Raw genomic sequence first — 24,427 nt, 5'->3', positions numbered from 1 at the left:
ATGGTACAAGGACATCCTATCAACCACCTGGGTGGAAACGGAGGAAGGACTTGCCATGCTGGCACAATCTGAATGGGCAACATGACATGTTTGTGGTTGGGGGACAAGGGATGTGGACTTTCAACTGAGTGGGAAACTCAGATTCAGGTTTCCCAGTGTAGGTGCCAGGATAGCTACGGAAATAAATTGGAACTCTGAGGAATGCTTTGACTCAGACTCTGATTTAATTTGGATGTTACCTGGAACCTTGACACTAACAATAATTGCAATTGTCGAATAGATATATAAGACAATAATTCAAGGGGATCCTGGTTCCAGCTCATTTCACCATTTCTAGATTAATACTTCAAATCCAAATCAAGTCTATTAATAATCAGTTGCCACTGCAAATAATGTTTTTATTATTAGCTACTCTGTCTTCCCCCAAATAAGACATCCCCTGATAATAAGCCCAATTGGGTTTCTGAATGCATGGCAATAAACCCAAGGGTATATTTCAGGATTCAAAAAAATATAAGGCAAGGTCTTATTTACAGGGAAATAGTATATGTGCTGTATCATAATTTTTTGTTGCATTGTTCACTTAAAACAGTATCTATGTAGTGCATAGAAGTAGTGCTCAATGAGTAATTTTAACACAGAAATGAGATTATTAATAGCAGTAGCACTTATTTACTGGTTTCTAGTATATATATCTATGTATGCATGTATGTATTTAATTCAACTTCTATGCTGCCCAATCCTGAAGGACTCAGGGCTGCTTACAATAACAATATAAATACAAAAACAATAAAAATAAGTCAAATATACAATGTAAAAATATAAAATCCTGATTAAAACCCCTAATTAAACAATCAAGACAATATGCATGCATACTATTCATACAATTTGACCATGATAATTGTTAATTCGTGCCCCCCAGGCCTGCCGGCAAAGCCAGGTCTTCTGGCCTTATTGAAGGCCAGTAGGGTGGGAGCAGTACAGACATCAGGTGGGGGTGGGGAGTTGATTCCATACAGCTGGGGCGGCAACAGAGAAGGCACTCCTCCATGGCCCCGTCAACTTGCGTTACTTAGTTAACAGAACCTGGAGGAGGCCAACTCTGTGTGCTCTTAGTGGTCTCTAGGAGGTATGCAGCAAGAGATGGTCCAATAAAGAGTCTGGCCCTGAGCCATGTGGGGATTTATAGGTAATAACCAACATCTTGAATTGTGCCCAGAGACTAATAGGAAGCCAGTGTAGCTCACGGAGCATAGGTGTTATATAGGTGTACCGAGGTACACCCATGACAGCTCGTGCGGCTGCATCCTGGACTATTTGCAGTCTCTGAACACTCAAGGGTAACCCCATGTAGCGTGCATTGCAATAATCAAGACGGGAGGTAATGAAGGCCTGAGTGACTGTGCATAGAGCCTCCTGGTCAAGATAGGGCCGCAGCTGGTAAACCAGCCAAACCGACGCAAAGGTTTTTAAAAAAATGTAGTGTTATTCCTATTACATATTTTTGGAAGCAATAACTAATCTGTTATTTGGTATACTATTCCACTTATAAGAAATATTATTACCATCCTTAGTGCTTACTTGTGAATCAAAAATATATCAAAGGTATAAAGAACCAAAAGTGTGCTTTTATATTTATATACGAATAATAGTTTAATATGTATATTAAATATATAGTTTACAAATGTCAGCATATTGCCAACAATCTGGGTCCTCATTTTACTGACCTTGGAAGAATGGAAGGTTGAATCAAGCTTGAGCTGGCCAGGATCGAAGTAGAGCCTGTGGGCAGAATTAGCCTACAATACTACATTCTAACAACTGTGCCATCACAGATCCTAATGTTGTTAAAAGCCATAAAATACACTCCTTGCCATCATAGCAACTTGGCCTTCCAGTACAATGTTTAGTCTATGAGCATTTCCAACTCCTTTCCTGTATGTCTAGAAAGTTCAATTAACAGGAAAATATCTATGTCTATCTATATCTATATCCTATATCTAGAACTGCCAGGCACAGAAATTCTCTTTTACCAGCATGTATTTATGCTAATTAGATTTTACAGAGGTTGTCACTATGTCCTGATTCAGCTAGGTATTACAAACTAAGATGTATTTCAGGAGGATGTTGATGACATTATTCTTCAAATTGTCTAAGAAATAAGGGTCATCAGAAATAGGATAGGCATTTCCAATGTAATACAACTACCAGAAGCCAGAAAGATGTACTCTGTGACAAATTATCAAATAGGAGTGCAACCATCTCTTTCCTTTCTCAGAAGGATGATCAGTCAACAGCGTTAAAAGCAATTATAATTATTCTGAAAAGTTACCAAGAAATCAAGCAATTATAATATTTCTATTCCTTAGCACAGGATACTTATCATAGCCAATTGAATCCCAAAATAAGATTTTGAGTCTAACTGAAACATGTTATAAAATACTCATTTTATACAAGATTCTTTCAGTTAGTCCACCACTATTTTTTGTGGGTCTTCTCAAACAGAAATGCAATGACTAAGCATTCATGATTCAGTGTGATCTTTTTAATTGTTAAGATATACAGTGGGGGAGAAAGTATTTAGTCAGACACCAATTGTACAAGTTCTCCCACTTAAAAATATGAGAGGCCTGTAATTGGCATCATAGGTAGACGTCAACTATGAGAGACAAAATGAGAAAATACATGCAGAAAATCACACTGTCTGATTTGGAATGAATTTATTTGCAAATTATGGTGGAAAATAAGTATTTGGTCACCTACAAACAAGCAAGATTTCTGGCTCTCACAGACTTGTAATTTCTTTAAGAGGCTCCTCTGTCCTCCACTTATTACCTGTAATAATGACACCTGTTTGAACTTGTTACCACTGTAAAAGACACCTGTCCAGAACCTTAAAACAGTCACACTCTAAACTCCACTATGGTGAAAACCAAACAGCTGTCGAAGGATACCACAAATTGTAGCCCTGCACTAGGCTGGGAAAACTGGATTTGCAATAGGCAAGCAGCTTGGTGTGAAGAAATCAGCTGTGGGAACAATAATTAGAAAATGGAAGACTTAAAAGACCACTGATAATCTCCCTCGATCTGGGGCTCTACATAAGATCTCAACCCGTGAGGGCAAAATGATCACAAGAACAGTGAGCAAAAATCACAGAACCACACGGGGGGACCTAGTGAATGACCTGCAGAGAGCTGGGACCAACGTAACAAAGGCTACCATCAGTATCACACTACAGCATCGGGGACTCAGATCCTGCAGTACCAGACATGTCCCCATGCTTAAGCCAGTAGATGTCCGGGCCCATCTGAAGTTTTCTAGAGAGCATTTGGATATTGGGAGAATGCCATATAATCAGAGGAAACCACAGTATAACTGTTTGGTAGAAACACAACTCATCGTGTTTGGAGGAGAAAGAACATTGAGTTGCAGCCAAAGAACACCATAGCTACTATGAAGCATGGGGGTGGCAACATCATGCTTTGGGCCTGTTTCTCTGCAAAGGGACCAGGACAACTGATCCATGTACATGAAAGAATGAATGGAGCCATGTATTGTGAGATTTTGAATGCAAACCTCCTTCCATCAGCAAGGCATTGAAGATGAAACATAGCTGGGTCTTTCAGTATGACAATGATCCCAAGCACACCGCCAGAGCAATGAACGAGTGGCTTCGTAGGAAGCATTTCAAGGTCCTCGAGTGGCCTAGCCAGTCTCCAGATCTCAATCCTATAGAAAACCTTTGGAGGAGTTGAAAGTTGCCCAGCAACAGCCCCAAAACATCACTGCTCTAGAGGAGATATGCATGGACGAATGGGCCAACATACCAGCAACAGTGTGTGCAAACCTTGTGAGAACTTTCAGAAAACATTTGACCTCTGTCATTGCCAACAAAGGACATATAACAAAATATTGAGATGAACTTTTGTTATTGACGAAATACTTATTTTCCATCATAATTTGCAAATAAAGTCGTTCCAAATCAGACAATGTGATTTTCTGGATGTGTTTTCTCATTTTGTCTCTCATATTTGAGGTCTACCTATGATCAATGTTCCCTCTAATTTTTTTTCGGTGTGGGCGGAAAAGTATAGTGTCAGAGCGGCACATTAGATGAGTCCTTCAGGACTGGGAGGCATAGAAGTCAAATTAACTTAATTAATTAATCAATTAATTTTCATACCTGAGAGCCTGATTTTTTTTTTTTACAGATGTCACCCAAGACAACTTGTTGCATAATTATTTGCGGCTCGGGGCTGGGGCAGAATAAGGTCCCTTCTCAATATGTTATTCTGTTATTCTGGTTGCCTAATTATTGACATCACTAGCATACAAAGATTTCAACTGAAATTAGCAAGATCAATAATTTAAAGAACAGAAGGCTACAAATAGGCAAACTTAGATTAGCCGATGTGCAAGGGAAGAAACTATGTTAAGCTTGTTTATATCTTGTTTGTTAACCAAACTAATTTGTGCAGGGAAATAATAGATTTAAAAGATATATTTGTTCCCAACTAGTATATTATGTTCACAGAAGGCTTCATTTTAACAGAAGGCTACAATTGTTTGCATGTTTCTTTGGCTATAAATGCCAACTAGCAGTGGAATATACTAAATATTTTGCTAAATATCGATCTAGTCACTGAAGTATCATATATTTGCTGATTCCTCCAGTTCAAAGTTTGGAAATGTAAATTATCATATTACTTAATGTTCAATTTTATTAGAGCTCTGTTTTAAGAGAACTGTCTGAGACAGCTTATCTACAATTATGTTCAGGAAACTATCTTTACTGCCCAAAAGCAATATCAGTAAATCTGACTAAGCCCAACATTTATTACAAAAGTGAGTATCTCAAGATACCTTTTTGTGACAGTTTCCATCATTTTCCAGCCATAGTTGATAGGGGGGGGAAGTTTCCTACTGTTTTGAGCCTGGAAGTGAAATCTGTAGCATCTCACTATGATACTATTCAGTATTCCAAGTGTAAGGCCACACTTGGAATACTGCATTCAGTTTTGATCGCCACGATGCAAAAAGGATGTTGAGACTCTAGAAAAAGTGCAGAGAAGAGCGAAAAAGATGATTAGGGGACTAGAGACTAAAACATATGAAGGAACTGGGGCATGGCTATTTTAATGAAAAGAGTAACCAGGGGAGACATGATAGCAGTGTTCCAATATCTTGGGTTGCCACAAAGAAGGAGTCAACCTATTCTCCAAAGCATCTGAAGACAGGACAAGAAGCAATGTGTGGAAACTAAACAACAAGAGAAGCAACTTAGAACTAAGGAAAAAATTCCTGACAGTTAGAACAATGAATGATTCCATGGAACAACCTGCCACCAGAAGTTGTGAAAGCTGTAACACTGGAAGTTTTAAAGATGTTGGATACTCATTTAACTGAAGTAGTGTAGGGTTTCCTGCCTAAGCACCAGGCTATACTAGAAGACCTCCAAGGTCCCCTCCAACTCTGTTGTTATTATTATACAAGGAAGTTAAAAAATGTTTCACATTTTAAAATATCTGTACAAGTCACAAAAGATATCTCTTTAGAGCAGTGATTTTCAACCTTTTTTGAGCCGCGGCACATTTTTTACATTTACAAAATTCTGGGGCACACCACCAACCAAAATGACACAAACAAACAAACAAACAAACAAACAAACAAATAAATAAACAAATAAACACACACACACACACACACACACACACACACACAAATAACCCCCTCATATATACAATCCCATGTAACATCCCCTTATAAATACCTGTACAGTCAATCATCAATCATCCCTCCTGAAATTTATACCACTGTCTCATTTCTGGGTACTTCTCCTGTCTTTCCCCCTTTTCTCTCTCATGTTTCTCATTTCTCTCTCTCCCTCCCTTTCTCTCTCTTTCCTTTCTCTCATTCCCTCTTTGTCTCCTGGGGCTGACTGCGCCTGCCCTCCACCCCCCACCGCGGAGGGAAAGCATTTGGCATCGGCACCGCCAACCCCCCCTCCACGAGCAGCAAAAACCTCAGCGACGGAGCCGAAAGGCAAACGGCGCGATCCGTCACTTAGGTTTTTGCTGCTCCTAGAGGGGGGGGAGGATTTTCTCCTCCCCACCCCCCGGCAGCCAAACGTCGCTGAGGCTTTGGGCATCAGCGCCTTCCCCTCCACGAGCAGCAAAAGCCTCAGCGACGGAGCCGAAAGGCAAACGGCGTGCCCCGTCGCTGAGGCTCTTGCTGCTCGTAGAGGGGGGGCGCTGATGCTCCCTCTCGCCGCCCCCATCTCCCCGCGACCGCCTGGGGCAGCTGCAGCCGGCACGCTCCCGCTCCCACTGCCAGTGCCCTCCCGCCGGGCCCAAAGGACACTTGCCGCCGACACCAAGAAACTCCAGCTGGGCGGGGCGCTGCCGGTGCCTCCGAGCTCCCACTCGCAGCTGTCCCCCGGCTCCTGCCTGATGCCGCGGTTTCTGGCGCTCTCCTGCTGGGCCCCAAAGAAGGAAGGCAGGAAAAAGGAGGCGCGAAGAATCAAGCTCTCCTTTTTCCCGCCTTCCTTCTTTGGGGCCCAGCAGGAGAGCGCCAGAAACCGCGGCAACGGGCAGGAACCAGGGGACAGCTGCGAGTGGGAGCTCGGAGGCACCGGCAGCGCCCCGCCCAGCTGGAGCTTCCCTAGGAGCTTGGCGGCACACCTGTGTCTCGCGGCACACTAGTGTACCGCGGCACACCGGTTGGGAAACGCTGCTTTAGAGGAACATCTTCCCACCTTGTAGACAGTACTTCCAGAAACCGAGAATAACCGTAAACAACTTCTGTATCTAGTATCCAGTTCAGGAAACTGACTTGATCTGTATAGTTCCAACACAGATCGGTTTGACATGCCTTGATTGTTAATGAATTACCTATTTTCAGTCTCTCTAGGACTTTCAGATGACTTGCACCGTAAGGAGGTTGTTTTGATTTTTTTTTTTTGTTTCTGTTCTTTGCAAAAGCAACATCATTTAGCAGCAATTAAAGGCGCCTTCAGAGACTTAAAAAAATACAATATCCAATTAGAAAATGTCATACTTTTAAACATTTGTACAGAAATAAGTTGCTGAATTTTTTTAAAAACTGAAAATATGGCATCTGTATAATACATTTATTGGATTGGATTCTTTATTGGCCAAGTGTGATTGGACACACAAGGAATTTGTCTTGGTGCCTATGCTGTCAGTGTACATAAAATAAAATATAGATTTGTCAAGAATCATGAGGTACAACACAATGATTGTCATAGGGGTCAAATAAGCAATGAGGAAACAATCAATATTAATAAAAGTCTTAAGGAGACAAGCAACAAGTTACAGTCATAAGTGGGAGGAAATGGGTGATAGGAATGATGAGAAAAAACTAGTAGTAACAGTAGTGCAGACTTAGTAAATAGTTTGCCAGGGTTGAGGGAATCAGTAGTCTTTGATTTAGTAATAGAGTGAACCTCATAGACGAGAAGAGATTTAAACCTGACTTTCCCTAAAGTAATACTATTTATTTATATACAGCCACATGCTCATAACATTGTGCAATATTATTATTTTTTATTATTTATTAGATTTGTATGCCACCCCTCTCCGTAGACTCGGGGCGGCTCACAATAATGAGTCTTGGGAGAAGGGTGGTCTAGAATAAATAAATAAATAAATAATAAATAAATAAATAAATAATACAGAAATAATTCCAGAAATAATCTTTAATACTGTCCAACACTTTTTAGAATATACTAAAAAAAAAACCACCACCCCACACCAATGTAATAGGCATGACTGTTATTAACTCAATGCTAGTCTTTCCAAGTGTCAGATACGCAAATTTCTTGTGAAAGGTTGTTGAGCTGCCAAGAAGCAACAATGAACTTGCTTTCCATGGATTTCAAGCCAGGGGGAAATCCCCAGGATGGCTCAGCATACATCCTGGTTTCTTACGTGGACTACGCCTCAGTCGTGTAGTAGGGAGTGTAATGATTTGTCATGAATAGCGCAACATAAAAGGGAATTAAATATTAAATTTGTACCTGGACGCACGTTTCAATAATTTTTTTTAAAAAAATGCAATTTATTTCCCAGACTGTCTAACGAGACAAATAAATTCAAACAGAGGATTCGTAGAAAGCTTTTCGGGGCAAGGGTAGGTGGGGGAGACACAGGAGGCTTTACAAGCTGAAGCGGGGTCACTTTTTTTCCTCATAGAAACATAGAAACATAGAAGTCTGACGGCAGAAAAAGACCTCATGGTCCATCTAGTCTGCCCTTATACTATTTTCTGTATTTTATCTTAGGATGGATATATGTTTATCCCAGGCATGTTTAAATTCAGTTACTGTGGATTTATCTACCACGTCTGCTGGAAGTTTGTTCCAAGGATCTACTACTCTTTCAGTAAAATAATATTTTCTCATGTTGCTTTTGATCTTTCCCCCAACTAACTTCAGATTGTGTCCCCTTGTTCTTGTGTTCACTTTCCTATTAAAAACACTTCCCTTCTGGACCTTATTTAACCCTTTAATATATTTAAATGTTTCGATCATGTCCCCCCTTTTCCTTCTGTCCTCCAGACTATACAGATTGAGTTCATTAAGTCTTTCCTGATACGTTTTATGCTTAAGACCTTCCACCATTCTTGTAGCCCGTCTTTGGACCCGTTCAATTTTGTCAATATCTTTTTGTAGGTGAGGTCTCCAGAACTGAACACAGTATTCCAAATGTGGTCTCACCAGCATTCTATATAGTGGGATCATAATCTCCCTCTTCCTGCTTGTTATACCTCTAGCTATGCAGCCAAGCATCCTACTTGCTTTCCCTACCGCCTGACTGCACTGTTCACCCATTTTGAGACTGTCAGAAATCACTACCCCTAAATCCTTTTCTTTTGAAGTATTTGCCAACACTGAACTGCCAATACAATACTCAGATTGAGGATTCCTTTTCCCCAAGTGCATTATTTTACATTTGGAAACATTAAACTGCAGTTTCCATTGCTTAGACCATTTATCTAGTAAAGCTAAATCATTTACCATATTACAGACACCTCCAGGAATATCAACCCTATTGCACACTTTAGAGTCATCGGCAAATAGGCAAACCTTCCCTACCAAACCTTCCCCTATGTCACTCACAAATATATTAAAAAGAATAGGACCCAGAACAGATCCTTGTGGCACACCGCTTGTAACCTGACTCTGCTCAGAATACTCGCCATTAACAATAACTCTCTGATGTCTATGCTTCAGCCAGCTGCAAATCCATTGAACTATCCAGGGATTAAGTCCAATCTTCACTAATTTATCTATCAGCTCTTTATGTGGGAACGCCTTTTTTTCAGGCAGCTTTGGTGCCTCTCGGCTCAGAGCCTGAGCTCCAATGAGTCCTGGACTCCTGGAGATGGTCTCTCCCCTCCCATCGGTTCAAAGCGAAGCGGCAGTGTCCCTTTTCCTGCCTTCTCCCTCCTCCTCCTCTTGCCAGAGGTACCTCACAGCCTGCCGGCGACCGGGAAGCTCAGCAACATGACCTCGGAGCCTCTTCCTTCCTGGGTCACGTCACATGGGAGCTCCAGCTCCAGCTCCTTGGCTAGTTGGCGCCCCCGCCAACTAGGCAAGGAAAGAGAGCAGTCGTTGGGCGGGCAGAATAGCGCTCAGCTCCTGCGCAGAGTAGAAAAACCCTGTGTGGCAGGCTATTGCTGGGTGCGCTAACGTGCACCTTAGGGGGAACAGTCCTTATGATGTCAATTACAGGCCTCTCTCATATTTTTAAGTAGGGAGAACTTGCACAATTGGTGTCTGACTAAATATTTTGTTCCCCATTGTAAATTCTTTCAGTTGGCTTCCAATTTACATCATGTACATCTAATCAAAGAATTTCCTACTGTATCCTAAGAATTGTGTACTGTAAAAATCAACATGGAAAGGAACAGTAAACTTATAAAGAAAAACATCTGAATATTTAACTACCCATAGCTAGTTACACTGTACAATTATCAGCTAATTATAATTTTTTCAAATCAAACTAAAAACAAATTCACCAAGTAGCATGCAGGGATTGATCCCAAAAATACTCACTTTGTCTTCAGGGATAGAGAACTAAGAAATTATTATTATTCAGTAAATGCAACAATAAATAGTAACACATATTAGGATACTGCTCAAACATGTATCCCTATTATTTTTAAATAGTAATTAAGTTTTCATTTCCAATAATCTAAAAAAGAACGTATTCAAATGTTATATGTTTAAATGTCAGAACATCAAAATGTAAACAAATTTTATTTTAAAAATATTTATTTAAGCTGTTCATTCACCTGTATGGGTTCGTCTATGTCTCTGCAATTCATCACTTCTTGTAAATCTTTTCCCACAGAAGATCCAATTGCACACAAATGGCCTTTCCCCTGTATGCCAGCGAAGATGTGCCCGAAGATGAGATGTTTTTCCATATACTTTACCACAGCCTTCAATATGGCAGATATGTTGTTTCTTTTTTCCTGGTTCATTGCTGCTTCTATCAAATACAGATCACTATTAGTTAAAGTCAGAACATTTTCAAATAAGGGCTATGTTAATAAAAATAATGTAATAAAAGATGTAAGAGAGATATGCAAGCAGAATTAATGCTTTGATCTTAAGACATTTGATATTTATTAGTAATTAAGTCAAATACCTTCCATCCCCTTCTCTGCAATTAGGGCATGAACAAGCAACTCTTCTTAATCTTTTGCCAGGCTGCACCTCTTGATCAGATGCTTGCTGAGCTTGTTGCAGCTGCACTTGAGTTATTTGATCAGGACTAACTGCACCCATTGCTGCATTAGCTATACTCCCAACTGCTACAGTTACAGGAGCTATTGTTGCTTGCTGTACTTTTACTCCTCCATCCTGCCCTTGTTGTTGACCTAGAAAAAAAGAAAAAAATGTAATTCCTTATTTAATACAGCGAGATCATAACATAATGTTGTATCTTACTTAAAACATAAAACCAATTCTACAGGTATATAAAAGCAAACCATACAAATATTTATAGTATATATATTTCATCCTTGGGATCTTGAACCCCAATTTTTTAAATTAAATGTGAGATTATTAATACTGAAACATACTCTCTGCTAACTATAAATACAAAGTACCATATTTTTTGGACTATAAGATGCACTGGAGTATAAGAAGCACCTTGGTTTTTGGAGAGGAAAATAAGAAAAAAGTTGAATGACAGGTGGATCGGCCTGCCAGAATATACCCAATCAGCTTTTCCCAAAGGTGAATTTTAGCAACATATTCATTGGTTGTGAGCTCTGAGTGTTGTTTTTTCCCTGCTTCTGAAACCTCCATTTCAGAGGCTTTTTTTCTCAACCTCCATTTGAGAGGCTTTTTTCAGCCTCTGAAACCTGTTTGAGAGGAGGGGGCGGAGCTACATTCAGAGTATAAGACACACCCAGATTTTTACCCTCTTTTTGGGGGGGAAAAGGTGCATCTTATATGCCGAAAAATATGGTAACTATGGAGTGACAGAATTGTTGAATTCCTCATCTGACATTGCTATCATGGCTACAGTAATTTCCACACTGCATAATAAAACCACTGTAAAAAATGCCTGGAAGATTCTCAATCACCCACGTCAAAGTTGTCTCAACAGTCCTTTTTCCAAAAGGCAACTGGACAGTTATTTTTCTTAGGAAGAAAAAGAAAGCATTTTCTTTATCATCCTCTCCCCACCACACCAACTGAAGAAGCTTCTTGAATGAGAAGCTAAAAGACTCTGAAATCAATACTCAGTTTCAAAGGAATTCATAAAATAGCTTAAAGAAGTTGCAGAAGCAATAAAATATCAAGAGACAATAAGAAAAAAAAGCACTTTAAACAGCAAAAAGTGATATATATGAAAATGATGAAAAGGAGTATTTATCTCCTTCTTTAAAGCAGATTTATAAGAAAAATATGCATCAAGGAGGAATTCATTAGAACATAGTGACTTAATGAATTCAGAAGCCAGGGTGAAGGAAGTGACTAACTCCATTTCTCCAAAGATCTCACACATTCATACCATAAGTGGAACCCAAGAAGTATATACCGTTGTTTCAACTCAAGGATGACATGAGACGAGGAGAAAAGATAAGCTTCATGGCAAGGAGGGAAAGAGATGGAGGTGAAGTGAAGTGAATGGATAGTAATTATTCACAAAAATAAAAGCAAACATATTTTAGCTGTTTCCATTTTAAATCTTTTCCTTAGTCACTAACTATCTTCCACAGTATGTGCACGTTTCAACAGTTATGTTAGATTGTGCTTTAATTTTCAGTTTTGATGATACCATCCTAATTCATTATTTAGGAGAGGGATCTTATCCCTATATTAGAAAATAAAATATGAGAAGGATTTCTTCAGAGATGAAAGAACTGATCCATTTTATTTTGGTGACAACTCAGTGACATATGGGTGAAACTCAAAAAAATTAGAATATTATACAAAAGTTCCATTATTTCAGTAATGCAATTTAAAAGGAAACTAATATATGAGAGAGACTCATTACATGCAAAGCAAGATAGTTGAAGCTTTGATTTGTCATAATTGCGATGATTATGGGATACAGCTCATGAAAACCCCAAATGCACAATCTCAGAAAATTAGAATATTGTTAAAAGGTGCAATATTCTAGGCTCAAGGTGTCCCACTCTAATCAGCTAATTAAGCCGTAACACCTGCAAAGGGTTCCTGATCCTTTAAATGGTCTCTCAGTCTGGATCAGTAGGAATCACAATCACAATTGGCCTGATAGTAGTGTAGAAAACCATCTTTGACACCTTCCATAAGGAGAGAAAGCCACTAAAGGTAATTGCAAACAAAGTTGGATGTTCCCAAATTGCCTCATCAAAGCACATTAATATAAAGTTATGTGGAAGGGAAACGTGTGGAAGAAAAATTTGCACAAGCAGCAGGGATGGCCGCAGCCTGGAGAGGATTGTCAGGAAAAAGCCATTCAAAAGTATTGGGGACTTTCACAAGGAATGGAGTGAGGCTGGAATCGGTGCATCAAGAGCCACCACGTAGACGGATCCTGAACATGGGCTTCAAATATTGTATTCCTCTTGTCAAGCTGCTCCTAAACAACAATGTCAGAAATGTCTTACTGGGCTAAAGAAAAACAGACCTGGTCTGTTGCTCAGTGGTCCAAAGTCCTCTTTTCTGATAAGAGCAACTTTTGCATCTCATTTGAAAACCAAGGACCCAAAATATGGAGGAAGAATGGAGAGGCACACATTGCAAGATGCTTGAAGTCCAGTGTGAAATTTCCACACTGTGTTGTTTTGGGGAGCCATGTCATCTGCTGGTATTGGTCCACTGTGCTTCATTGTCCAAGGTCAACACAGCTGTCTACTGAGAGATTTTGGAGCTGTTCATGTTTCCTTCTGCAGACAAGCTTTATGGGGATGCTAACTTCCTTATCCAGCAGGACTTGGCACCTGCCCACACTGCCAAAAGCATCAAAACCTGGTTCAATGACCCTGAGATTACTATGCTTGATTGGCCAGCAAACTCACCTGACCTGAACCCCATACAGAATCTATGGAGCATTGCTAAGAGAAAGATGAGAGACATGAGACCGAACAATGCAGAAGAGTTGAAGCCCGCTATTGAAGCATCCTGGTCTTCCATAGCATCTCAGCAGTGCCACAGGCTAAGTGTCTATGCCACGCTGCGTTGAGGCAATAATTGGTGCAAAAGGGGCCCAAACGAAGTACTGAATATATATGCATGCTTATATTTGTCAGAAGTCCGATATTGTTCTATGTTCTTTCTTTATTGATTGCATGTGATATTCTAATTTTTTGAGATGGGGGATTTGGGGTTTTCATGAGCTGTATTATCATCACAATTATGACAAATCACAGCTTTAACTGTCTTGCCTTGCATGTTATAATATATCTTATATATTAAGTTTCACTTTTTAAGTTACATTATTGAAGTAAATGAATGTTTGCACAATATTCTAATTTTTTGAGTTTCACCTGTATATAGGGAAAACCTAGCACCTGATATAATACCGTGTTTCCCCGATAGTAAGACCCCCCCGATTGTAAGACATATGGGGGGTTTCAGGGGGGTTGGCTAATATAAGCCATACCCCGAAAGTAAGACATATGTCTTACTTTCGGGGGGAAACGGTACTAAAAGCGAGAGTCTCCCAAACCCGGCGCGGATAAGGACTCCTCGGCTGGCGGAGGAAGCGCGGCGGCGGCAGCAGGCTCCGGAGGGAGCTCGGGTGGTGGCGAGAAGATGGGATTCCGGGTGCCGAGCGCCACCTGCCCGCCGTTCACGCCAAGGACAGGCAGCCCCAGTTCCAGCACCTCGGCCTGCTCGCCCAGCCTCTTGCCCGGCGGGAAGAGCAAAGGCGGCGGCGGGAGTAGCGGAGGCGAGGCGGAGAAGAAAGAAGCGGCGGATAGCTGGCGAGGCGCCGACTAGAGGGCTGGACCCCGCCGCTTTGCCGCCGCTCCCGCCGCCGCCTTTGCCTCTTGCCCGGCGGGAAAGGCGACGAAAGGGGCTATCGGGTCCCTTCCAATTGCCCGGCCGGCGTCGCCTTAGTCAGCAGCGGAAAAGCAAAGGAAGCAGCAGGAGAAGCGAAGTTCTTGAATGGTGGCGGCGGCCCTTGATCGCAGCCGATGAGGTTCGTCTTTCTTCGCTTCTCCTGCTGCTTCCTTTGCTTTTCCGCTGCTGACTAAGGCGACGCCGGCCGGGCAATTGGAAGGGACCCGATAGCCCTTTTCGTCGCCTTTCCCGCCGGGCAAGAGGCAAAGGCGGCGGCGGGAGCGGCGGCAAAGCGGTGGGGTCCAGCCCTCTAGCCGGCGCCTCGCCAGCTATCCGCCGCTTCTTTCTTCTCCGCCTCGCCTCCACTACTCCCGCCGCCGCCTTTGCTCTCCCCGCCAGGAAAGGCGACGAAAAGGGCTATCGGGTACCTTCCAATTGCCCGGCCGGCGTCGCCTTAGTCAGCAGCGGAAAAGCAAAGGAAGCAGCAGGAGAAGCGAAGAAAGCCGAACCTCATCGGCTGCGATCAAGGGCCGCCGCCACCATTCAAGAACTTCTGCGAAAGACGCAGGAGCGGCGGCGACGGCGGAACGCTGCTTGAACCACCCCCGCCTTCTGCTTAAAACCCTCGGTTCGTGCCTTTCCTGCCCGCCTCCACTCACCCGCGCTTCTGCCACTTCTTTCATCAAGCTCCCCGAACCAAGGATGATGAGCAGCTCAAAGGACCAATCAGCACTTCCTAGCACCAGCTACGGTGGCCAAATAAGACCAAAATCTTCCCGCTTCTGAGTCCTTAAAAGAGGTACAGTACTGTATACTTAAATGATTTATCATGCAGGCTACATTGCCCCCCCCCCCCCCCGCAAATTGTAAAGTCTAGATTTTATTTATTACATATTTCAAAATAAGAAATAAAAAAATTGCCCGGGACAATATAAGACATACCCCCAAAGTAAGACACAGTGGGGCTTTTGGGGGTAAAAAGATAGTAAGACACTGCCTTACTATCGGGGAAACACGGTAGCTACTAAGTTTGATGATGCCATCTAGTCTGAAGAGCATTTTGAAGCTAGGTAAGCTTCTAAGAATTAGGAGCTGCTAGTACAGCCAAATTCAATCACTTTCTGAAGCAATGCTTATAGTTTTATTAATTCTTGACTATTCATAAAATTTGCAGAGACACTAAGGGAATAATTATTCATGAACAAAGCTTGTCCCCTATAGTGTATTATAAAACTGCTCTTACACAACCATAAATTTGTGTGTGGTAGACCTCAGCATATAAACACAATTGAGCCCAAAATTTATTTTGATGAGAAATTTGTTAGGTGGGTTTTGCCCTGTTTTCTTGTCACATTTGTTAAGTGAATCACTGCAGTTGTTAAATTAGTAACATAGTTGTTTACTTTACTGAACCTGCTTTCCCCACTGACTTTGCTTATCAGGTCGCAAAAGGTGATCACATAATCCCGGGACACTGCATAAACTGTGATAAATGTGAATAAATTGTCAAACATATTAATGTAAACTATGTGACTATGTAGATGCTGCAACAGTCCTAAGTTTGAAAAATTGTCATAAGTCACTTTTTTCAATGCTGTTGTCCCTGGGCCATTGGTGAAAATAGGTTTTTAGGACCTTCCAAAGGTTTGTTGAAGTGTGGGTCAATCTTATGTTTCACAAGGTGGGAGCCATCATGGGGAAGTATGGCCTTTGCCATTTCCTTCATATATCCAAGCCCAAACCCTGAGTAGAAATGGTCTAAATCAGTGATGGCGAACTTATGGCATGGGTGCCACAGGTGTCACTCAGAATCATCTCTGCTGGCATGCAAGCCGTTACCCTAGCTCAGCTCCAACGTACATGTGTATGCCAGCCAGATGATTTTTGGCTCATACAGAGGCTCTGGGAGGGTGTTTTTGGCTTCCAGAGAGCCTCCAGGGAAATGAGAAAGGGCATTTTTACCCACCTCTGGCTTCAAAAAAGCCTTTGGAGCCTGGAGACGGTGAAACATGAGCCTACTGGGCCCACCAAAAGTTGGAAAACAGGCCATTTCTGGCCTCCAGATGGCCTCTGGGGGGCAAGGGAAGCGGGTTTTGCCCTTCCTAGGCATTGAATTATGGGTGTGGGTTACTGCAGATTTTTTAAAAAATATGGGTGCGGGCACTCGTGCATGCACAATAACATGTGCGCATGCTCTTTCGGCACCTGAGGAAAAAAAGGTTCGCCATCACTGGTCTAGATAATGCATTTCATCCAGGAACCTCCAGAGCTATCACACAACCACCTTCCCCTGAAACAGAAGTTTACATATCAATTTTGACAAGATTTGTCTGTATGTTTATGTGTTTTTCAAAATCTTTTATGTTGCTATTCTGCAGATTTAGAAAGGGTCTATAGTTTTCTTCAAGAAACAAACAAGTAGTCATTCCAGGCTCCTGAACAAAATCAAAAAATTATTAATTCAAAACATTATGTACATTTTTTATTGAAACGTAAATATATAATGATATATTTATCTAAAGTAGATGCTATAATCAATAATTGCCAATTGACTATTTTTAACAATAATTAAAATGATGAAAAAACTTAGGAGTTCTCAGTCACTTATATTATAAAAGGCATAAAGATGAAAATTGACCTAGCTGAGAGAGGCACGGTCAAATGCCATGGCAACACGTAGTTCCCCGCGCTCCAAGGGGAATTCCCGATATACGTGTTACCCAAAGACCCGGCTCAATCAGAACCAGCCCAGGAGCCGATAAAGAGCTCCAGACTGGTAGCACTGGAAAATGGCTTACCATAAGCTGTCCGAGCCATGGCGACAGACAGATTGAATTGAATTTTCCATGGGAAGTCCATGGAATGGAATGGAAACTAAGAAATGTGCTGGAGAGACAAGTTGGATAGTATAAGTTGTGCTGGTAAGTTACTTTGCCAAAAAAAAAAAAAGATTTGGGACTTTTTAAAATTTAAGTATTAAAACTGAAACAAAAGGATTGTCAAAAAACCCCAACACCACCGGAAGCTGCTATTTAGCACAAATGGCAATAGAAGAAAAGAATTGCTAAAGAAAACAGTAATGAAACCCTATCTTTTGAGAACTCTTGGAAATACTGTTATATTGAATCAACTTCAATTTATGAAGCCAAAAAATTTCTGAATTGATATGAATTGTTTTGAAATACTTTAGTATATTAACTAACAGGGAGAATGGACTTGGGGAACCAGTGAGGAATGCCATCTGTTGGCTGGAGGAACTATTAGTCTGGAAAATTTTGGTGGATGTTTGGACTGCTGCTGATTTTGGATTGGGAACATCAGGACTATTTTGGGCTGTTAGATAGATAATTGCTAGCAGCTGGATTGATAATGAAGACTGGTGAATGGTAAATCTTTGGAATATGGATCTTTCTAAAGAGGAACCTTAAACTTTTTTCAAGGACTATGTTGAAGATCTAAAGAAATGCTTTATGAAAGACAGATTTAAACTAGCAATTGAATAAGTTTTGGAGCAGTGAAGATTTTGATAACTTGATTGCAAGTAGTAAAAAACAAAGCAGCAAGGTGGAGAGGAAACCAGAAAAAGAAAAACAAGTGGAAGAAGAGAGACAACAATGGAGATAGAAATGAAAGGAACTATGAGAATGGACAGATTAATAACTACATAGAATTTTTTGAAGCCAAAGAAGAACGAAGAATCAGAAAAGGATAGAGTCAAAGGGGGAAAGATTACATTGATGATGTTTACATTGGGATTATCAGTGATAAAAATGGAATACGGCAAGAAGACTTAGAAAATAAGATAAGGAGATAAAAGAGAATTTTAAAAATGGGCAGATTAAGGATCATATTGAATATGAATATTACACTGCAGTCAAAAGTGAAAAAAAAAGAATTGGGTGAGGATATAAAAAGAAAAAGAGAGGGGAAGAAGTTGGGAATACAAGGTTACAAGGAAAAAAGGAAGGGGAAGTTATTAAAAAAATGGAATTAATGGTTAATTGGTTCATTAATGGCTGGTTATTTGATTATTTGACCATTATTTGATCACTATATAATGATTTTCTTTTACTTATAATTAAATGCATTTATGAATATATTGGATGTTAATAATTAATATTTTTGATTTGATGGATTAAACTTAAAATTCTTAAATAAATATTGGTATTGCTAGAGGGAAAGATTTATAATTAGCAATGGTGGAAAGGAGTTGATCTTAGGAAATCTGGGTTGTTGAATGACTGTCTATTTGAAAATATAGTTGATTATAAGTAATATGGTTATTGATAATGTTTTTTTAAGAATTTAAATTTAATATACAAAATTCACTATACAGTTAAGTGATAACTTTGGGAAAAACTATTATATTATTGATTAGCATAAATTGGATCTGCTGAAATAAATTTAAAATGGCATATTGGTTATGTAAGAGGGGAATATACAGCATAATGAATAATGAATGATAGATAGTTGAGTGTTATTTGATTATCTGATCACTATTACATAATGACTTTTTTTCTTCTAACATATAATGGATTATATCTATGAATATACTTGATGGCTATAATGAATACTTTTGAGCTGATGGATTAAATTAAAAATTATTAAATGCATATTGATACTCTGAGAAGGAAAGAGCCACAATCAATAATGGATGTAATGAATTAATTTTGGGAAATTTAGGATTTTGAATGACTAGTAGTTGATGAGAATCACATTGGCATTGATACTGTTTAATCTTATTTAAGAATTAAATTTATCATACCGTATTTTTTGGAGTATAAGATGCACCTTTTTCCTCCCTAAAAAGGGCTGAAAATTCAAGTGTGTCTTATACTCTGAATGCAGCTTTTTTGAAAGCTTCCCCCCCCCCCAGCCATAACTCGTTGCTAATGATCTTCCCTGTTTTTATCTTGCATGTTACTGTCTGCGAAGGTTTTCCATGCCCTAAGTCTTTGCAGAATTTTTTTACTTTAACTTGCTCCAAGTAAGTTTCTTTCTACCCTAATCAGATGTTAACAATGTTCCCAGCTCTTATTGGCTTGCAAGGTCTCTTTCACTGTTACTCTCTGCTAACTGTTTTCAAAGCTCTGTCTTTGCAGGTTTTTTTCAATGCTCTAACTTGCTCCAATTATTTCTTTCCAGCCCTAACCAAGTGCTAATGATGTTCCCACCTCTTATCTGCTTGCAAGTTCTTTCACTGTTACTCTCTGTGAATGTTTTACAAACCCTGTCTTTGTAGGTTATTTATTGTTCTTCTTGCTCCAAATGTTTCTTTCCAGCCCTAACTAGGTGCTAACAGTGTTCCCAGCTCTTATTGGCTTGCAAGATCTTTCATTGTTACTCTCTCCAAATAAGGTGTTTTTTTTTAAAGCCCTAACCAGGGGATAAAATAATGTGCTGAAACTGACCAGACTAAGGATGCTAGCCAGATGAGTATCTGGTAAGCTGATTCTTTTCCCTATTTTCCTCCCCAAAAACTAAGGTGCGTCTTATACTCCAAAAATATGGTACATATTTATAAGTAATTAACTGTATAATGAAATAATAATTTGGGGAAAAATTAATTATATTATAGATTGATACAATTTAGATTTGTTATATTTGAAGCTTAAGAGAGAAAGATACAGTATAATGAACAACGATTAAGAAAGAGAGAATAACTAGCAGAGGAAGTAAAGAATAGCAATGAAAATAAAAATTAATTGGGATATGAAGTAATTGGTGTAAACTGGGTGGCGAAATTAGGCAAAGGAGGCAGTATGAGATTAATGACATACAAAGAGTAAAATATATGAAAATAATAATAATAATAATAATAATAATAATAATAATAATAATTTATTAGATTTGTATGCTACCCCTTTCCAAGGACTTAAGTAGTATTAATGATATTTATTAGATGATAAATGTTCACTGAATTGACTTATGTGATGTATGTTCTTTTTTAGTGGGCAAAAATATAAGAAAATCTTTGTAATTAAATTATCCACTCAGAGAAGGATTTAGAGGGTGGAAGAGGAAGTACATAAGAAGGAAAAGAGTGAGAGTAGAAGGGGAGGTACAGAGGGAAGAAGGAAGGAGAGTAGGAGGAGAGGCGAGGAAGGAAGAAGGAAGCAGATGGTAGTCGGAAAGGGGAGAGAAGATGTAAGAAGATAAGTACTAAAGGTGAAATTGCCACCTGAGATAGAAAGTGTGGCAAGAGGGAAGATTGAGATGGATTAATAAAATCAAAATCAAAATTGGAATACAACTTAGGTTATTGTTTTAGGCGACAATATTTGTAAATTGATTTTTATTAAAAAAAAAGAAAATTGACCAAGCCAAGACAGAAACATAAGTGTCCAGATTAATTACATACCAGGAACCCCTCCCCCCCCAAATCTCAGTATAGTTACTACAATTTCTAGATTTTCTATGGCAGCCCTTGGCACTATCCAAAACTACTTTTTTATTTCAGCATGAAATTAAGAAAAGAAAAACTTAGTAAATGCTTAGGTAATATTGAATAGTAGTACTATTTTCTAATGGCAAATGTATCCTTATATACTATTACATTAAGAGGTAAATATATATTTATACTGTATTGGTAGTTCTTAACATGACTACAATTGAACTCAAGATTTTTGTTGTTAAATGAGACATTTGAGTTTTGCCCATTTTATGACTTTTCTTGCAGAGTTAAGTAAATCACCGCAGTTAATAAATTAATAACACATTTGTTAAATGAATCAGGCTTCCTCATTGACTTGGCTTGTCAGGAAGTTACAAAGAAGATCACATGACCTTGGGACACAGCAAGGGTCATAAGCATCTGAATTTTTATCACATGATCATGGGGATGCTACAAAGGTCATGTGTGAAAAATGGTCATAAGTCACTTTTTTCATGCCATTGTAATTTTGAACTATCACTAAATGAAGTTGTGAATTGAGAACTACCAGTACCATAATGCTTGTAAAAGGATAGGACTTACCTGCAACACTTGTAATAGTGACTGGCACTCCTTGCACTTGAACACCTGCAGCACCCAAGTTGGCTACACTTACTGTTTGAAGATTAGGCACTGAAGCAATCTGAGCAGCATTAAGTGTTATTGGTGTGCCAGCAACAGCTACTGGTGCTATTTGAGCAATTGTACCACCACTTGAAGAGACAGGGGTAATAGTTAATTGTTGGGGTAGTCCAGCATTTTGAACTTGGAGATTTGAAAGACTTTGAAGATTTTGGACTTGTACTGTTTGCCAGCTGATTTGTCCTGATGGGGTTAAAGTTGGTGCTCTTATGAGTACTTGTGTGGGACTCATTGCTTGTAGCTGAACGTTTTGCAATGATTGTTGCTGAATAGCCTGAATAGTTTGTCCTGACTGAAGCTGGAAAGACTGTGGAGAAATTGCTTGAATGATTTGCTGCTGAGGCTGTTGGATCTGGATCTGCTGGAGAATAGGTTGGCCTACTATTTGAACCTGTTGCAGTGAATTTGACTGATCCTGAATATTTTGCAATCCATTGGTTGGAAGATGACTAGAACTTTGTGCCTCTGTTTCAGATGTGGTAGCTTGAGTTTCTTCAGTATTAGTTTCAGAGCTATTTGCTGTGCTTGCATACTGGCCTGCTTCTCCAGTAGTAACTAATGTTTCAGTGCCTGTTAATGATGTAGATGCTGTAGTTGTGCAAGTGGAAGTAGGAGATTCAGGCATAGCAGTAACAGTAGTTGTTGGGACAGGTGTGGACAATAGCTGGTTTCCATTGGACAGTCCACTATCAGTGGATTGGACAATTTGTCCAGAACTACTCCCAGTTGCAACATTTATCACAGGTAATGCTAGAGTCACTCCCCCAATATTTATAGGCAATGAAGTTACAACTTGAGCCTGAGTACCAGCAATAGGTAGCTGCAATGGAATAGAAACACCAGGCCTAATCTGGACAGGCACTGTTTGATTTGCCAAATTCTGCGTAATAATATTTCCAGAAGCTGTCCTGTTTGTAGTTGTAATAATAGCTTGATTATTCCCTGCGGGAATAAGCTGAATTTGACCCTGTATATCTTGGAGAGCTGTGGCATTAGCAGGATTTATCTGTATTTGTTGACCTTCTGTAGTCTGAATATGTGGAATCACTTGGTACTGAACACTACCACCTGAATTCTGAACTTGGATGACTTGAAATTGTCCAGGAGTTACTCCAGAAAAATTGCTTGGTTTAGTTTTTGAGGGGGATACATTTCCATTGTTGCCATTGGAAGGACTTGCTCCAGTTGAAACAACAGAAGAGGTTTGCTGGTTGTTGTTTTCTTTTGAGACAGGAGGAGCTGCAACAAGTTGCCAAGCATTTCCAGCAAGTTGAGTTGTCACTAATTCTAACTGCTGTGGTTGGCTCTGAAGCTGAACCAAACCCTGACTTGGATCTATAATAATTTGTTGTCCAGTTGATTGATTCTCACCAGGAGTTCCTATTTTACTGCAGGTTGCTGCCAACAGAGCCAGAGGGGAGGGCTGAGAATCCTAACAAAAATATTATGTGCATTAGAACAAACTCTAAAAGAGTAACAGCATTGTACAAATTAATAAAATTACCATAAAGTTATAGCACTAGGAAATTACCCACTCAGCTAACAATTTATTCTTCTACTGAGCCTTTCAAGAACCTCTAAAGTAATTTTTTATAAAAATCTATCCCATCTGTAAATACACGTAAGCTTTGCCACCCTCTCCCTCTCGTTTTCCTCCATTTTTAAAGACATTTTACCTGAGAAGCTCCAGTTTTATTCTTCTTATTGTTGTTCTCAGCCTCAGGAGATTTCTCTCCCTCGGAAGGCATGGTTTCCTCCTTCTTGTTATCTTCAAAAAAAAAAAAAGGAAACAAAATTTATTAAGCATCATCCTTTACGTCTTTTGGCACAGAAAATAATCAGAACGTTCTCACTGACCCCTGGATCCTCCATGGTTTTGCTAGTTGAAAGCCACTGTCCACTTCTGTAGTGGAAAACAGGGAGTCTTAAGAAACGTGGTTTTAAACCCGGCCTACAGGGGCTGGCAATGAACGCCCAGAAAGGGGAGTTGTGATTGGTTTCTGCTATCGGAGACTGTAAGGCAGAGGGGGGAAAAACCACCCACAACCCTCCCCCTCCTCCTGCCCCTAAAGCATCCACGGCTACTGAGTGGCCCAGGATGCTTTAGGGGCAGGAGCAGGGAGGTGCAGGGGAGGGGAAAATGGGAGGAAACAGAAGCGAAGGAGGGATGGATGCATGTACACAGGAGGAGGGATGGGAAAGAAAGAAGGAATGGAAGAGAGAAAAAGGAGGGAGGGCAGAGGGAGGGAAGAGAAAGGGGCTCGGGAGGAACGAGGCGGTCGGGTGGGATGGCGCGGAAAGGCAGCGGGGGCGGGAGGGAAGGGGGGGCTACGTACCGCTCATCCCGCATTAACGCCCGCTGAGGCGCGGCTCGAGGAGGAGGGAGGGGAGGGACCGAGGGCGGGGTGCTGGGGGTAGCGGCGAGAGAAGGCCGGTCGCTGCCTGAGCTGGGAGGAGCAGGTCGGCCTATTTTTCCACGAATGGCCGCCGCTGGGTTGTGGCGTAGATGCCCGTCTCTCCGCCCGCTGCCGTCGCCTATCTCGGGCCAGGCGCCTGATTGACAACTTAGAGCCGGACGAAGAGGAGGGGGGGAGGAAGCGGAGGAGGGCGGGGCCGGGGGACGTCTCGGCTGATCCCCACCGAGGAGCCAAGCGAAGCAAACGGCAGCTGGCCTGAAGGAGAAGGAGGGGGCGGGGGAGAGAGAGGGGAGGGGCGAGGGCGGAGCTAGGCTGGAGCCGCGCGGGAGTCGGATCCCGGCTTGAAAGCAGGTCAGGTTCTAGTGAGGGCCTGCCGGCCGCAGAGGCCAAAAATGGCTA

At 40.7% G+C, this 24,427-nt stretch overlaps 1 protein-coding gene across 4 annotated transcripts in view; it reads right to left on the bottom strand.

Annotated features, from left to right (window-relative positions):
* The window catches only part of SP4 (Sp4 transcription factor), a 29,935-nt gene extending 5,759 nt beyond the window's left edge, over window positions 1-24,176 (bottom strand). The window contains exons 1-6 of one of the 4 annotated variants that reach the window (XM_070726565.1): window positions 23,948-24,176; window positions 23,288-23,379; window positions 21,513-23,043; window positions 10,680-10,911; window positions 10,321-10,520; window positions 4,721-5,055 (exon numbers count right to left, since the gene is read on the bottom strand). In XM_070726565.1, coding sequence (XP_070582666.1) covers window positions 4,976-5,055; window positions 10,321-10,520; window positions 10,680-10,911; window positions 21,513-23,043; window positions 23,288-23,379; window positions 23,948-23,954 — 2,142 coding nt within the window. In that variant the 5' untranslated portion in view covers window positions 23,955-24,176 and the 3' untranslated portion in view covers window positions 4,721-4,975. Of the gene's footprint in view, window positions 1-4,720; window positions 5,056-6,893; window positions 7,022-10,320; window positions 10,521-10,679; window positions 10,912-21,512; window positions 23,044-23,287; window positions 23,380-23,468; window positions 23,557-23,947 lie in introns of those variants that run through there. The other 3 variants (XM_070726566.1, XM_070726563.1, XM_070726564.1) reach the window with 3 other exon arrangements.
* Between the last annotated feature and the right edge of the window lie 251 nt (window positions 24,177-24,427).

Source organism: Erythrolamprus reginae, chromosome Z (assembly GCF_031021105.1).
Source record: "Erythrolamprus reginae isolate rEryReg1 chromosome Z, rEryReg1.hap1, whole genome shotgun sequence".
In the NCBI taxonomy this organism is placed as follows: Eukaryota; Metazoa; Chordata; class Lepidosauria; order Squamata; family Dipsadidae; genus Erythrolamprus; species Erythrolamprus reginae.
Note: the sequence above shows the minus strand (reverse complement) of the source record. Positions and strands in the feature narration are given on the sequence as shown.